The sequence below is a fragment of the Artibeus jamaicensis genome, unplaced genomic scaffold (genome assembly GCF_021234435.1).
Source record: "Artibeus jamaicensis isolate MK-2021 breed Jamaican fruit bat unplaced genomic scaffold, CSHL_Jam_final scaffold_833, whole genome shotgun sequence".
Classification (NCBI taxonomy): Eukaryota; Metazoa; Chordata; class Mammalia; order Chiroptera; family Phyllostomidae; genus Artibeus; species Artibeus jamaicensis.
In genome coordinates, this window is record NW_026522056.1 from 2,813,069 (window position 1) to 2,828,486 (window position 15,418).

General features: G+C 38.9%; 1 protein-coding gene across 7 annotated transcripts in view; it reads right to left on the minus strand.

Annotated features, from left to right (window-relative positions):
- Positions 1–836: 836 nt before the first annotated feature.
- DCUN1D2 (defective in cullin neddylation 1 domain containing 2) overlaps positions 837–15,418 on the minus strand; it is a 39,312-nt gene continuing 24,730 nt past the window's right edge. For 6 of the 7 annotated variants that reach the window (XM_053659973.1, XM_053659976.1, XM_053659977.1 and 3 more), the window contains 3 exons: positions 6,039–6,121; positions 4,306–4,402; positions 837–2,901 (listed from right to left, as the gene is read on the minus strand). In XM_053659973.1, coding sequence (XP_053515948.1) covers positions 2,822–2,901; positions 4,306–4,402; positions 6,039–6,121 — 260 coding nt within the window. In that variant the 3' untranslated portion in view covers positions 837–2,821. The remainder of the gene's footprint in view (positions 2,902–4,305; positions 4,403–6,038; positions 6,122–15,418) is intronic. The other variant, XM_053659974.1, reaches the window with a different exon arrangement.

Below are 15,418 nucleotides of genomic sequence, written 5' to 3' on the forward strand. Positions count from 1 at the left end.
TGCCCTATGTCAGCAAATAGGAAGAGATGTGTTCACTAATTTGCTCAACAATTACTGAGCCCTGTGTGCCACCAACTGTGAATATAGCAACTAACAGAGAAAACCCATCCTGCCTTCATGGAGCCTGAAGTCTGGGATATGTGTATAATATTATGCTTAAACTTCTGAGTTAAAGTAACACAATGAAAAATGTATTATGCCACCAGTTAAAGAGCAATCACAACATCTATTCCAGAATTTCTTGACAGGTACTCTATGAAGGTATAAGCAACATATATTTATTAAACCTATTATGTTTGGTTAATTTGTGTATTTTCAATATATATTTTTAAGATTTTATTTATTTTGAAAGAGAGGGGAGAAAGAGAGGAAAACACCAGTGTGTGGTTGCCTCTCATGTACTCCCCACTGGGAACCTGGCCTGCAACCCAGGCATGTGCCCTGACTGGGAATTAAACCTGCAACCCCTGGGTTTGCAGGCTCACGCTCAATCCACTAGGCCACACCAGCCGAGGCTATTTTCAATATATGTATAGCTTGCTTTTTAGTGTATTCTGGTTACATAATTCCTATTAAGTCAAGGTCTGTATGAGATACATACTTTTTCACATAAAAATAATCACATTTAGCACACTATGTGACACTTAAAAAGAAAAACAAAAATGACTGAAGCTGTCAATTTTGGGACATAATCATTTAACTACAGCAGCAGGCTAGACACAAGGTGGGAATGTCCCATATGTCACTGTGCTATAGGGGTGGCTTTCCTGTCAGTCCCAAGACAAGATCAAAATCCTGACATCTAGTGGTGAGTATAGAAACAATCAAGAATACAATTAAAAGCATACCACAACACCAGAGAAAATAATTTATTTTTAATGTTTCCAAAGTTCTTAGCACTTTCATAGCATGCATGACTTAAATGTATATAATAGAAGGAAATGCACAATTTTTTGAAGAGCCTTTGTCCAATTCTAATGTTTTGATATCTATTGATAAACATGTCTGTAGGACATTTTTTCCTCATATAACTTTACATCTTAAGAATAAAAGTGTTGCAGACCTCCATAATTTATACAGGACTATCCATGTTCTAAAATCTTCTCTGAGCAGAACACTTACATGTCAAGAATACATGAAGCCTTGAAGGATGCTTTAAATTTGTTGAGGCTTTTTAATTAAAGCTAGCTTTTATTATATAAAATAAGTGCTCTCTTAAAACCACAGACTTACAGATAGAGATGGCCTTGCTCTTTTTTTTTTTAAGACATGGAAGTGGAGGACTGGGAGAGGGTAAGTGACTCACCTGGGTCCGGCACCCAATTACAGGCCGATGACCCAGCCCAGCCTGTGGTCTCCAGGCCTCAGCCCCCTTCCCAACCCTCCACGGCCTGCTAACCTCTTTGAAAGATTTCCATTCAAAAGTATAAATAGTTCACATACAGCAAGAACACACAAACTTCATGTGCATGGGTGCTTCCTAAAACACTGAATGAATCACATTTTTGGAAGTCAAATCAAAACGACACATTTTAGGCACGCTTTCTGTTTACAGGAAATCTGAAGTGAACTTCCTCTGTCCCAAAATGACCCAATTTATTTGTCTGATAAACCGGGTTACAGGCAGTACAGCAGGCACACTTGTGACGGGAAGATCTTTTCAAATATGAGGTAGGGTCCACACAGTGATTTTTCAAAACTCTACACGGAACTCTTCCCAAAGTAGAGCAGGTACATCGCCTTTGGACAAGCAATCCACCCATCTCTGTGCTGCCCTGGGCAGTCCTCCTTGACAAGGCAAACACCAGAAAAATCAGACGGCAACATGATGCAAAGACAGACCTCCGCTTGCAAATGAGATGAAGGTTTCCGATTTGGCTTTTGTTTTGGACAATGATATACATTTTAGTTTTAGCTCCCGAATGTGTACAACCACACAATGGGCTGGAGAGGAACACTGTGGATATTACAGACAGTGGAAAGGAACCAACTCAATTTTTTAATTCTACAATTCATCATTCATAAAAGAAATATTTTTCATGGAAAATATCTTCTTAAGTGTAATAAAATACATTAAAAAAACATACTTTACGAAACTTCTTAGAAAGTTCAAATGACATCATTAAAAGTAAAACAGACCTGCTGACTTGTAAGCAGTTTAAAATAAAAATTTTCCTGGAATTTTCACGTACAACACGTGCCATCGCTGTGGAAACTGTCATGGCTATTAAAAACTATAGAATGATTTTCAGATGAACATCTAGAGAAAATTAAAACAAAAATAGATCTGGCAACTCTAGGTATTCAATAATTCAAAAAATATAAATCTGGAATTCCTGGCACCAAGTTTAAAAAAATGTGAGAATCCACGACAAGATCATTTTCTTTTGGGCACATTTTAAATAGCTTTGACTTTTACAAAAATACAACATCCTACCAAGGGCACAAATACTTTTTTTAAAGTGTAATTACAATATAATTTAGTGGAGTGTGGTAGCTGCTGGTGTTCACCTGAAATCACGAATTAACAGCGCGCTGTGCAGTCCTGCAAACAGGCTCTCCGTGCTTTTCCACCACTGTCTGAATCGTGCAGAAACCTCCCAAAGCAACAGGTATGCAACCCATCTGCACACACCCCCGAGCAGCTGTCTTCTGAGGATCCCCTCACAGTGTGCAAATTCAGCCACCGTTTTCTGTAAGCAGAGATGACTGGTCAAGGATGACTTCTGAAATCAGTGACATGTGTGCACAGAAATTGACCAAAATGTCTCCTTGCAGGTTGCAGTTCATTTCACAATCCTAAGCCATTTTCGTTTTCTGCCTAGAAAGGGGTGTGTTTACTGCCTGTGACTACCGGTCGTGCGTATTCCACGAAATCATCGATAAGAACAGGCCACGCTCCTAAAACAAAACAAACAGATGTTTAAAAAATAATTTACATTTTAAAGCAATATTTTTTTAATTTAAAGGACTTTTTTTCCCCATAATCCAACATTTAGAGTTCAAAAACTCAAATGATGTTTAGTTTCTACAGCCTGTGCTTTGCTTGACTGCTGAAGTTACAGATTCCTTCTGCTCGAGCCCGACCAGGGCCGGCAGATAGTGGTGTGCGTGTTCGGGTGTGGCCCTCTCTGAGGACGATGGCACCTGGGGCCAGCTGGCTCACATATTCCCACTGCAGCCTCGGCCCTCACTGCTACACCAGACAGGACCCAGGTAGAGGACCCTTTGCCCTCTCAGGTGAGAGGCAGCCACTTTCCTCCACTAGGGGTGCTGTTTTCTCCCTGAGCTGTGTCCCCCACACTGGCCCAATTCAAGTGGCTCATGACACTCAGCTCAATAGGGCATGATACCCTAGATGCCCATGACACTCACATACCACAGTCCTTTACATTTTGGCTCCTTTTTGTGTAAGCGTACCTTGTCTCACCCACGGTAGCTAAAGCTCCTGAAAGTGGGGCTTCTGTCTGAAGTCAACTATTCATGCACTCGGTCAGCACACCGACCAGCTGCCCACTCTGTGCTGGGAGGGTGTGGAGTGCTGAGGACACAGAGACACAGACACACTGCTGGCTACCCCCAGGGTGCTGAGTGCTGCTGCTAAAGAGCCTTCACCTTCTAGAACAAAGAGTGATGAGGAGGATGGCCCAGAGGAAGCCACCTCCTAACTGGGCACCGAGGGCGCTGGCAGTGGGTGGGGGTCTGGAGAGTGAGCGCTCCTTTCCAAATGTAGCAAGGTGCCCACTGCACAGCAGGTGATCAAATGTTCCCTGAATGAGCGCCCTGAACTATTTGGCAGTAAGGGCTACAAAAGGTGCGATTACATTGACGGAAGGAAATGCAAGCGGCCATCGCCCAATAGGCTTGAACAGCCTAAAGACCTGAAGCATCAGCTGAGGTCAGGCACCTGTAGCAGCCTTTGCCAAACTCCTGTCTAGTTCTGTGGTTCTGCTATGAGGCTCTCTGCACGTCCATATTTTTTAAAAGCCTTAGTGTAGAGAACTGTCTTCTTGAGTTAAATAAACACGAGGCACTATTTTTCTCCTGTGTGATTTATAAGACACAGCGGAGTGAATACTATTATTACCGTCATCACCTCCGTTTGACCAGTGTGGTAGAGGCAGGAGCCAGCCGGGTCCCCTCTGACCCCAGGCTCTGTGTCACCAACTGCCCCACACTCCAGGCCCATCTGACCTGGTGTCCATGTCACTATCACTGTCCTGTGTGCCAGGGGCAGGAAAAGTCAGCATACACATCAGCACTACTGGTGCTCATCTGAAGGACTACGGCTTCGACTTCTCGTACCTTCTTCATCGTAGTTAGACATGTCGTCTGCAATCATATTTCCAAAATCTAGCAGGAGGTTCCAAGTGTCCCTTGGGATTGACCTTTTGTGATGTTCCTAGTACGTAAGGGGAAAAAACCACCAGATTTAAGATAGAGACGTAACACTCAGGTGTTCTAGAGATCTAGTTACTTCAGCACATAACTTGATGAGAAATAAATATCATAAGAAAATTGTTAAAAGTTAAAAATAGTGCTTTGGATCAATGTTAAGAGCTATATAGTGCCAATGTACAAATATAGAAAAAAATTTAAAGAAAGAAAACATGTAAAATACAAAAATTATAAACTCCCATTTCAGTCAAATACAAGGGCAGCATTTTTCATCTCTTTACCTAATCCCAAAGCAATTTCAGAAACAATGCAATAGACAAGTTGTATTCTGATATATTAATTTTTCTACATACCAGGTAGTTTTTGCAGTATACTGGGACAATTTGCTATAAACATCTGTTCTTCAATATTTCAGATATACCAAAACTATGGAGAATGTAACAGCTCTGTTTTGTTGGTCACCATCCAGCTGCAGAAGCAAACCTGCAACACCCAAACCGGCTACCTTTCTCCTCCTGCTCTTTCCTCTTACAGGGGTACTCATCTTCCTGATTAGCATATATCATTCTCATGTCTGTCCTTGTACACAGTACATGTATACATGTTCACAAACAACTTAGAAGCTTGTCTCACATTTAAAAACTTTTGTGTAACTATACCAAGTCCTATGCAGTCTGCTGCGACTTGGTTTTGTTCCATCAACACTGTTTGACATGTGTCCAGCCTAACGAGTGTGAATCCAGGCTGACTCATTTTCATTCTCTGGCTATACACCGCTGTGTTTATACTCTGAGTTTCTCTCCACTCTGCTGCTGATGGACACAGGTGGTTCCCAGTGTTGCTGTTTCAATGATGCAAGAACGCTGTCATTGAGCATGCATGCGCAGGTTCTCTGGGGAATGCCTGCAAGGGAGGTTACTGGCCACGAAAATAGTAAGTGACTAAGTTGAATGGAGACATTATCGTGCTTCTTCAGGGAGGGCCTTAAAAGACAGCTGTTCTCAGTGAGGGGGCTCATCCTCGGTCAGGTGAGGGCTGCTCTCTCATTCACGGATTGAACCCACAAGGGAGAGGTGGGCACATCTGATGTCACAATGGTCTATTTTTGGGTCAGGATGTATTCTTGTACTGCACGCACTTCAAAGAGCCCACAGCTACCCTGGCTTCCTTCATTTCATGCTACAAGGAGCTGCTTAACAAAGTAGGCCCAGCATGACAGGAACATTTGCCTGCAGCACAGATGAACTCTCTCCTAAAAAGCCAGCTATGCCCTCCTTTCCTTCTAGACACCACAAAACACATTTTAAATGGTATCAGACTATGAACCCACATGCCATAGCAGGGACAACAATACAATCCACTGGACAACAATACAATCCATCGTCTGAAACCCCAGCCTAGAAGGAGTCACTTTTGAAGTCAATCCTTAGAACAGCCCTGCCTGAAACTTCAGAGTCTGCGACGCTCTAGGTGGCAAAACTGTGTGGCAACTTGTCGGCCACCTGGGGACCTCTGCATAGGACTTTCATTCCCCACCTCGCCCACGTGAAATACTCTGGTTGGATAAGATGTACAGCCGCATAACCGGCTGACTGCCCTTCACCCTGGGCACACACGGCGAGAAGCAGGAGGACACTTACCAATAAAAAAGTGTTCCAAAGATCTAAAAACTTAAACCTTCCGGATAATACTAAATTCCAATATGCAACAGCCATTTCTAAATCTGGCAAGAAGAGAAAAAGAGCAGTTAATAAATCCCAATTTCTTCACAAGAATAGATCACTTCTTAGCACACTTGTATTCACTTAAAAAAATTTAGCACTCTCATCCAAGAGTATTATGACGCTTAATCCTTACAGAAGTGTTCCTGAATTTACGTGTAATCTAATTTTATAACTCTGGGCAAATGTCCTCAAAAAGGGATTTGTGTTTTGTTATAAGAAGAATGTGTAAATAATTATTCCCTAATGAATGGTTTTTGAAGACTCTCATTTTCATATATATATATGGGCTCTCTTTAAACCTGAACCAACCTGGACACTATTAATGCACATAAATTATTTTTTGAAAGGTAGGCCAATGTGCTTTCTCAGTGATGAACTACAAGTTAAAACAACAACAGACTAATTCCGGAGTAAATCATACAAGATTTGTAAGGGCTTTAAACTTCTCAAGGCATAGTTGAGGCATATGCTGATGTAAGGATAGTTAAAAAATGAGACGGTTATTAATCAAAGTCAATGTCCTCTTTTTTCTCCCAGCTGGAAAGTAGTGATTGTTTTTTAATTGTATATTTTCCATGACCATTTATCCTTCTACATAGACCTGTGTCGTAGGGCTCAGTGTTAGATGGTGTCTTAATGTAATATGAATCCTGAGTGGTAGGTAGGGTTGTGTTAGAATATTATGCCCAATCCATAATTATTGGAATACTGAGATTCATTCTCTGCACACCAGAAATTTAATATCTATTTCTTTTCACATGCTTGACATACAAAGTATATAAAGAGGCCAAGAAGTTTACTTTTTAAAGTTGACAACCTTTAATGTTGCATAGTGCTCACTACTTTTAGATAGTAAAAGAACAGTTATAATGAAATAATTTCCTAATTATATGTTTATGTATGTATGTCAGATAAACTAATGTGAAAAGTAGAAGAAAAATATTAACAGATTATTTTAAATGCAAAATACTGAAAGATTTTCACCTAAATCTTGTTTGGTACCACCTGGACAAAAATTATTAAAGTTATAGCTCTAACCTGAGATTTCCAGGGTCAATCATTATTAAAATTGGATAACCCAAAGAGAAGAATAGCAACCAACTTTGAATAAAACACCTACATTCCCAACGTGTTTAAAGTTCACTATAGACTTTCTCAGCCTTAAATACCCTGGAGTCTTAATCAGGAGAAAGAAATGGTCAGGAAGTTTCAAGGAACCAACAGCATGGAAAGGCTCGCTGAACCTTACCTATGGGACCCGAAGTACAATGCTAAGATGATTAGTCTTGTCCTGCTAAGTCTACATCCTTATCACTTAGGAAGAACGTTAATTGAAATCTATACTCAATTCATCTTAGTGAGGAAAAGTCTCACACTGAGAAATGGAGGTAAACCTGGGAAGGAAAGAAAAATAGTTTTATGGCAGACATTTAATCTAGTCCCTTTTGGATTAGTTTGGTTCTAGAAATCTATTAAGTTCCTGATTTGTATGCTTTTTTAATTGTATATTTTCCATGACCATTTATACCCCTATCCCTTCTGCTACCTCCACCACCCCCTCTTCCCCACAATCACGACACTGTTGTCCATGTCCATGAGTCCTTTTTCATTTTGGCTTGGTCCCCCTACCCCCTAACCCCGCCTCCAGAGCTGTCATCCAGCTCTCTCGCTCTGAGTGTGTCTCTGTTCTGCTTGTTAGTTCAGTTTGTTCATTAGATCCCACATACAAGTGAAATCATATAGTATTTGTCTCTCTCTGACCACCTTTTTCACTTAGCATAATGTTTTCCAGGTCCATACATGCTGTTGCAAAGAGTAAGATTTTCTTCTGTTTTATGGCTGAGTAGTAGTACATTATGTAAATGTACCATAGTTGTGTTATCTACTCATCTACCGATGAACACTTGGGATGCTTCCAAATCTTGGCTATTGTAAATAACACTGCAGTGAACATAGGGGTGATCATATTCTTTTGAATTAGTGTTTCAGGTTTCTTCAGATAAATTCCCAGAAGTAAAATTGCTAGGTCATATGGCTGTTGCATTTTTAATTTTTTGAGGTATCTCCATACTGCTTTCCACAGTGGCTGCAGCAATCTCCATTCCCACCAACAGCACAAAAGTGTTCCTCTTTCTCCACATCCTCACCTGCACTTGTTGTTTGTTGATTTATTGATGACAGCCATTCTGACAGGTGTGAGATGGTATCTCACTGTGGTTTTATTTTGCATTTCCCTGATGACTAGTGACGTTGAGCATCTTTTCATATGTCTATTGGGCATCTGTACGTCCTCTCTGGAGAAGTTTCTATTTGGGACCTTTGCCAATTTTTTAAAAAATGGGGTTTTACTTATTTTTTAAATATATTTTATTGATTATGCCATTACAGTTGTCCCATTTCCCCCCTTCGTTCCCCTTCACCCTGCATCCCCCTCCCCCCACATTCCCTTTAGTTCATGTCCATGTGTCATAAGTTCTTTAGCTTCTACATTTCCCACACTACTCTTGCCCTCTTCCTGTCTATTTTCTCCCCACTGTCTACACTACTTATTCTCTGTACCTTCTCCCACCTTCTCCTCTTCCCATTCCCCTGCTGCTAACCCTCCATGTGATCTCCATTTCTGTGGCTCCACTCCTGATCTAGCTGTCCACTTAGTTTGCTTTTGTTTTAGGCGTGGTTGTTAATAACTGTGAGTTTGCTGTCCTTTCACTGTTCATATTTTTTAACTCTTTTTTCTTAGATAAGTTCCTTTAACATTTCATATAAGGGCTTGGTGATGATAAACTCCTTGAACTTGACCTTATCTGAGAAGCACTTTATCTGCCCTTTCATTCTAAATGAAACCTTTGCTGGATAGAGCAATCTTGGATGTAGGTCTTTGGATTTCATGACTTGGAATACTTCTTTCCAGCCCCTTCTTGCCTGGAAGGTCTCTTTTGAGAAATCAGCTGACAGTCTGATGGGAACTCCTTTGTAGGTGACTGTCCCCTTATCTCTTGCTGTTTCAAGAATTCTCCACTTCATTTTAATCTTGGCTAATGTAATTATGATGTGCCTTGGTGTGTTCCTCCTTGGGTCCACCTTCTTTGGGACTCTCTGAGCTTCCTGGACTTCCTAGAAGTCAATTTCCTTTGCAGGAATGGGGAAGTTCTCCTTTATTATTTGTTCGAATAAGTTTTCCACTTGTTGCTGTTCCTCTTCCCCTTTTGTACCCCTTTAATTCAGATGTTGGAACATTTAAAGATGTCCTGGAGGTTCCTAAGCCTCTCCTCATTTTTTCGAATTCTTGTCTCTTCATTCTTTTCCATTTGTTTCTTTCTTTCTTCTGGTCCACTCCATTGATCTGAGTCCCAGTTTTCTTTTCAGCACTATTGGTTCCCTGTGGATTTTGCTTCATTTCACTTAGTGTAGCCTTCCTTTTTTCATCTAATTTGCAACTAAAATCAACCAGTTCTGTGAGCATCCTGATCACCAGTGTTTTGAACCGTGCATCTGATAGGTTGGCTATCTCTTGGTCACTTAGAAGTATTGGCTCTGGGGCTTTGATTTGTTCTTCTGCTTGAGCCATAATGTTTTGGTCTGTTTGCACCTATTACTTATGAGGGGCAGAGCCATAGGTGTTCACCAGGGCGGGTTAACCCAGTTGCTGGGTTGTGATGTTATATTAGGGATGGGGTCAGAGAGGGAGCAATGGCATTTTTCTGCTCTCTCTCAAATTTTGGTCCCCTCTGCTGCTTCCCACAAGCAAATTGGGCCCTTCTGGCACTGGCTCCTGGGTGGGTGGGCTTGTGTACATTCTAGGACCCTATGAGTCTCTCCAACGAACTCTCCTGTGAGGCTGGGAGCCTCTCTGGCACCTCAACGCCCGAAAGTTTTTTCAATTGGTGCTTTTAGGCTTTATTTTCCGGCGCTGGGGCCCTGTGTTGCGTGGTTTGTCTCACTGCCCATTTTTTGCCTGGTTTATCTGCACATAAATGTGTGTCCCTGTTCAGCCAACCGTTTTTCGCCCTCACTGGGTTTGCTAATTTTGTCCCCACACCCACCCAGGTCTGTGAACCACCGCCTCTTCTTGCTGGGACCCCTCTCCTCCTGCTGCCGACTTGACCCCTCTTACTGGTCTGGATGAATGGTTCATTGTTGTTGGACTTCGGTACAGTTCAATTTTCTGTCCTGGTTGTGTTTTTGTTTCTAAATCTTTGTTGTCCTTAAATTTGGTTGTACAAGGAAGTACAGTATCTCCACCTATGTCTCCATTTTGGCCAGAAGTTCCTTTGCCCATTTGTAAACTGGATTTTTTTGTATTGAGTTTTATGAGTTCTTTATAAATTATGGATATTAACCCTTTATCAGATGCATTGATGAATATGTTGTCCCATTCCATGGTTGTCTTATAATTTTGTTGATGTTTTCCTTTGCTGTGCAAAAACTTTTTAGTTTGAAGTAGTCCCATTTATTTATTGTTTCTTTTGTTCTACTTGTCTGAGGAGATATAACAGAAAAAAAACATTGCTATGAGAAATGTCCAAGATTTTACTGCCTGTGTTTTCTTCTATGATTTTTATGGTTTCAAATCTTAACATTTAAGTCTTTAATCCATTTTTAACTTACTCTTGTGTGTGGCATAAGATAGCGGTCTCGTTTCATTTTTCTGCACATTTTCTGTCCAATCTTTATAATACCATTTATTGATAAACTATCTTTATCCCATTTTATGTACTTGCTTCCTCTTTCAGATATTAATTGACTATAAAGTTATGGGTTTATTTCTGGGCTCTCTCTTCTGTTACATTGATCTATCTATCTGTTTGGGTTTTTTATTTTGCTAGTACTGTGCTGTTTTGATTACTATGGTCTTATAGTCTACTTTGATATTAGATAGCTTGCTTCCCTCAACTTTGTTCTTTATCAAGATTGCTGTTGCTATTCGGGATCTTTTGTGGTTCCATATAAATTTTTGAAATATTTATTCTGGACCTGTGAAATATGAAATTGGGATCTTGATAGGAATTGCACTGAATATATAGGATGCTTTGGGTAGTATGGACATTTTAATGATGTTAATTATTTCTATCCATGAACATGGTATGTGCTTCCACTTACTTATATGTTTTTCACTTTCTTTCCCTAGTGTCTTATAATTTTCTGAGTACAGGTCTTAGACATTCTTGGTTAAATTTATTCCTCAGTATTTGATTCTTTTTGAAACAATTGCAAATGGAATTGTTTTCTTAATTTCCATTTTTGGCAGTTCATTATTGGCATATAAAATGCAACTGATTTCTGGATATTATTTTTGTGCCCTGCTATTTTACAGAATTCATTGATTAGTTCTAGTAGTTTCTGGGTGGAATCTTTAGGGTTCTTTATGTACAGTATCATGTCATCTGCAAATAAGGACACCTTACTTCTTCCTTTCCAACTTGGATACATTTTATTTCTTCTACTTGTTGATTGCTGTGGCTAAAACTTCCAGTATTATGTTGAATAAGAGAGGTAAAAGTGGACATCCTTGTATTGCTCCCAATCTAAGTGGAACACTTATAGTTTTTACTCATTGAGTATGATGCTGGTAGTGAGTTTGTCATATATGGCCTTTATAACGGTGAGGTATGTTCCCACTTTGCCAAGAGGTTTTATCATAATTGGTGAATTTTATCAAAATGATTTTTCTGCATCTATTGACATGATCATGTGGTTTTTATCTTTCATTTGTTTATGTGGTGAATCCCATTTATTGATTTGTGAATGTCATACTAACCTTGCATCCCCAGAACAAATTCCACTTGATCATGGAGTATTATCTTTTTGATGTATTGCTGTTTGGTTTGCTAATATTTTATTGAGGATTTTATAATCTATGTTCATCAGGCATATTGGCCTATAATTTTCTTTCTTTTTTTGGTAATGTCTTTATCAAATTAGGATAATTTGGATTTGGAATTAGGATTTGGAAGTAGGAAAATGCTGGCCTCATAAAATGAGCTTGAGAATCTTCCCTCCTCTTGAAAGTTTTGGAATGTTTGAGGAGATGTATTAGTTTTTCTTAGAATGTTTGGTAAAATTCACCTGTGAAGCCATCGGATCCAGGGTTTTTGTGTGTAGAGTTTTTTTTTTTATTGCTGCTTCAATTTCACTAGGTGTAATCTGTCTATTTAGATTCTCTTTTTCTCCCTGATTTAGTTTCTAGGAATTTATCCATTTCATGCAGTTTTCCCATTTGTTGGCATATAGTTTTTGTTCTTCCTCTTTCATTTCTGATTTTATTTATTTGGGTCATCCATCTTTTTTTCTTAATGAGCCTGGTTAAAGGTTTGTCAATCTTGTTTATCTTTTCAAAAACCAGCTCTTGGATTCATCAATCTTTTGTATCTTTTTTTTAGACAATATTTCATTCATGTCTACTCTGATCTTTATCATTCCCTTCCTTCTATTCATGTTGGGCTTTGTTTGTTGTTCTTTTTCAAGTTCCTTTAAGTGTAAAATGAAATTGCTTGTTTGAGCTTTTTCTTACTTCTTGAGGTAGGCCTGTACTGCTATGAATTTCCCTGTTAATATTGCTTTCCCAGTGTCCCGCAGATTTTGGATTGTTGCTTTCTCATTTTCATTTGTTTCAAGGTATCTTTTGATTTCTTCCTTGACCTCATTGTTAATCCATTCATTGTTTAACTGCATGTTATTTAGTTTCCATGCCTTTGTATATTTTTCAGTTTTCTTCTTTTAAATGATTTCTAGTTTCATAGCATTATGGTAGAGAAGATGCTTGATATGATTTCAATCTTCATAAATTTATTGAGACTTACTTGTGTCCTAACATGTGGTCTATCCTAGAAAACATTCCATGTGCACTTGGAAAGAAGGTATATTCTCTTGCTTTGAGGTGAAATACTCTGATGATCTCAATTAAATCCATTTGATCTAGTGTATCATTTAAGGCTGCTGTCTCCTTGTTGATTTTCTGCCTGGAAGACCTATCCATTGAAGTCAATGGGGTGTTAACATCCCCTACTATGACTGTATTTCTGTCGATCTCTCCCTTTATGTCCATTAGGCTTGGCTTTACATGTTTAGGTGCTCATGAACAGACACACACACATAAACAGACACACGAGCATGAAGGAAATGAAGAATAAACTCTATAAACTCTTTCCTTGATTCCTCTTTTCCACTGATGTTCATGCTTTTTCTAGGACCTATAGGAAGACTTGTAATTAATCTCCTTAATTTATACTTAATCTTTCAGAATACAGACTGGGTAATATACTTTGGAAATCATAAAATAAACTGTTCTATTTTAGATGTGTAGTCTTGCTTTCTTTAAAAAAGAAAAAGAATCCCTCAAAACCCTCCTAAAATAGAGACTACACTGTACTTGAACTGTTTGAATAATATAATCATTTCCAGAAGAGGTTATTGTTTCAATACAATTACATATTCAATATGGAATACAATATGAAATTTAATACCAAATGAAATTCTCTTAATTTCTCTTATAAAGCAAAGAAATAAAATTGGTAACTGTTCTAATTCTCTGGTGGGTAATTTTGATTTTGGTATATCTTATTTAAGTACCTATAGACATAAAATAAATACAAAGATAAAGGAATTACAGGATAAATTGCTCCCTTTGTTGCTTCTTGATGCTAAGGAAAATCTACTTAAATAGAGGCTAAACATATTAGGCTAAATATTGTAAAATTCAAAATCCCCTTTACCAAGTTACTTAATTTCTTTGAAATATTCATGGAGAAAGAAAATACATTTAAAATTTTAAACAAGGTAATTAATTTAGACTTTAATTTACAATCTCATAAATTACTATGGAATTTATAATGTATGTCGAACATGGTAACTTGAAATGGAACTGATACTATAGGGTTTCCAGGGCTGGGCCTTAAGAGACATACAGCTGCTACCCACCCTACCCATGAAATATGCAGCTTCCACATCAGCAGCCCTTTCAGCCCGAGGCCACCACACTGTAAGAAAGCCCAGGGGAGCCATGTGGAGGAGCACAGAGGCACCAGACCCTCTCACAAGTCCTCTGCTGGGCATTTCAACCTCATCCAGCCGACAGCTGAAAAACCACTGAGCGTCTGAACTGACACAATGTGGAACAGAAGAACTACTCTACTGGGGCCTGCCTGAATCCCTGACCCAAAAGATCATGCACTATAAAACAATGATTATTGTTTGAAGCCACTAAGTTTTCAGGTACTTTGTTATGCAGCAACTACTAACCAAATCAGTGGGTCTGGGGTATGACCTGAGAAATCTGCAATTCAGGCAAGTTCCCAGGTGATGGGGAGGTGCTGGTCTGAGCCCTCACTCTGCAAAGACCCACAGTAAGTCATAACTTAACAAAAAAAGTTCTTTAATGCTTTTCTAGTTCTGGTCAGTTAGCTTAGCATTATAAGATAAAAATTCTTGAAAACAATACCTACACATGAAAGATAAATGAAATGCTAACACTTTTTGAATATTTTTATTTCAACATTAAAGGGAAGGAACCCCACAGATTATAAAATATATCAATAAGTATAAAATTATTTCTGACAGAAGCTTAATCATTGTACATTGTATTGAACATATTAAGGTCACAGAATAAGCAGTCAGGAGGAATACTGTATTCTCATTTACTGACATTTCAAGGCGCTGTTTCCTGGTAACCATTTAACAACAATAAAGAATAACTGCTGTTATTTTAAAATTTGGATAAGACTAATTATCCCTTTGAAAAATGAAGCTAAATAAAGCTCTAAGAATTAAAGTGCTCAAAAGTAAAGCATTACTTAAATTTTCCTTTTGAAGTATAATAATAATTACATTTGGACCTCAATTAGCCAAATATTAGGAAAGCATGGAAGATAATACTTTTGTTCAGCTGAGCGTTAATTAGGAATAATCAGGAAATGGTGAGAAGTTGTTTTTTGGGTTTTCTTAAGGCAGCATAAGAAGAAATAATATCTGTGGCAGAAGGACCACCTGTTGGGAACATGGCACTTGTCCTCGCCAAACAGGCAAGTCTCATTGCGGATGTCCCAGGATGCTGAATGAGCCCAACCCGAATCTTGTTCAGTGCTGCTGTTCTGCTGTCTGTTTGTTAGTTTCTAGAACACCGACGATTGTTACTTGGTAATGGAAGTCCAAACTGAAATAGGCTTTAATTTTTAATGGCTGTTTTGCTTCAGCCTCTTAGGAAGAAATAGAATGGAGGGCAGAAGATAAGAAGTAAGAGTTGTAGTTCCAAAAGTTAACAATCAGCTGATAAAAGAAGTTTTCTGCATACCTATCAGGAT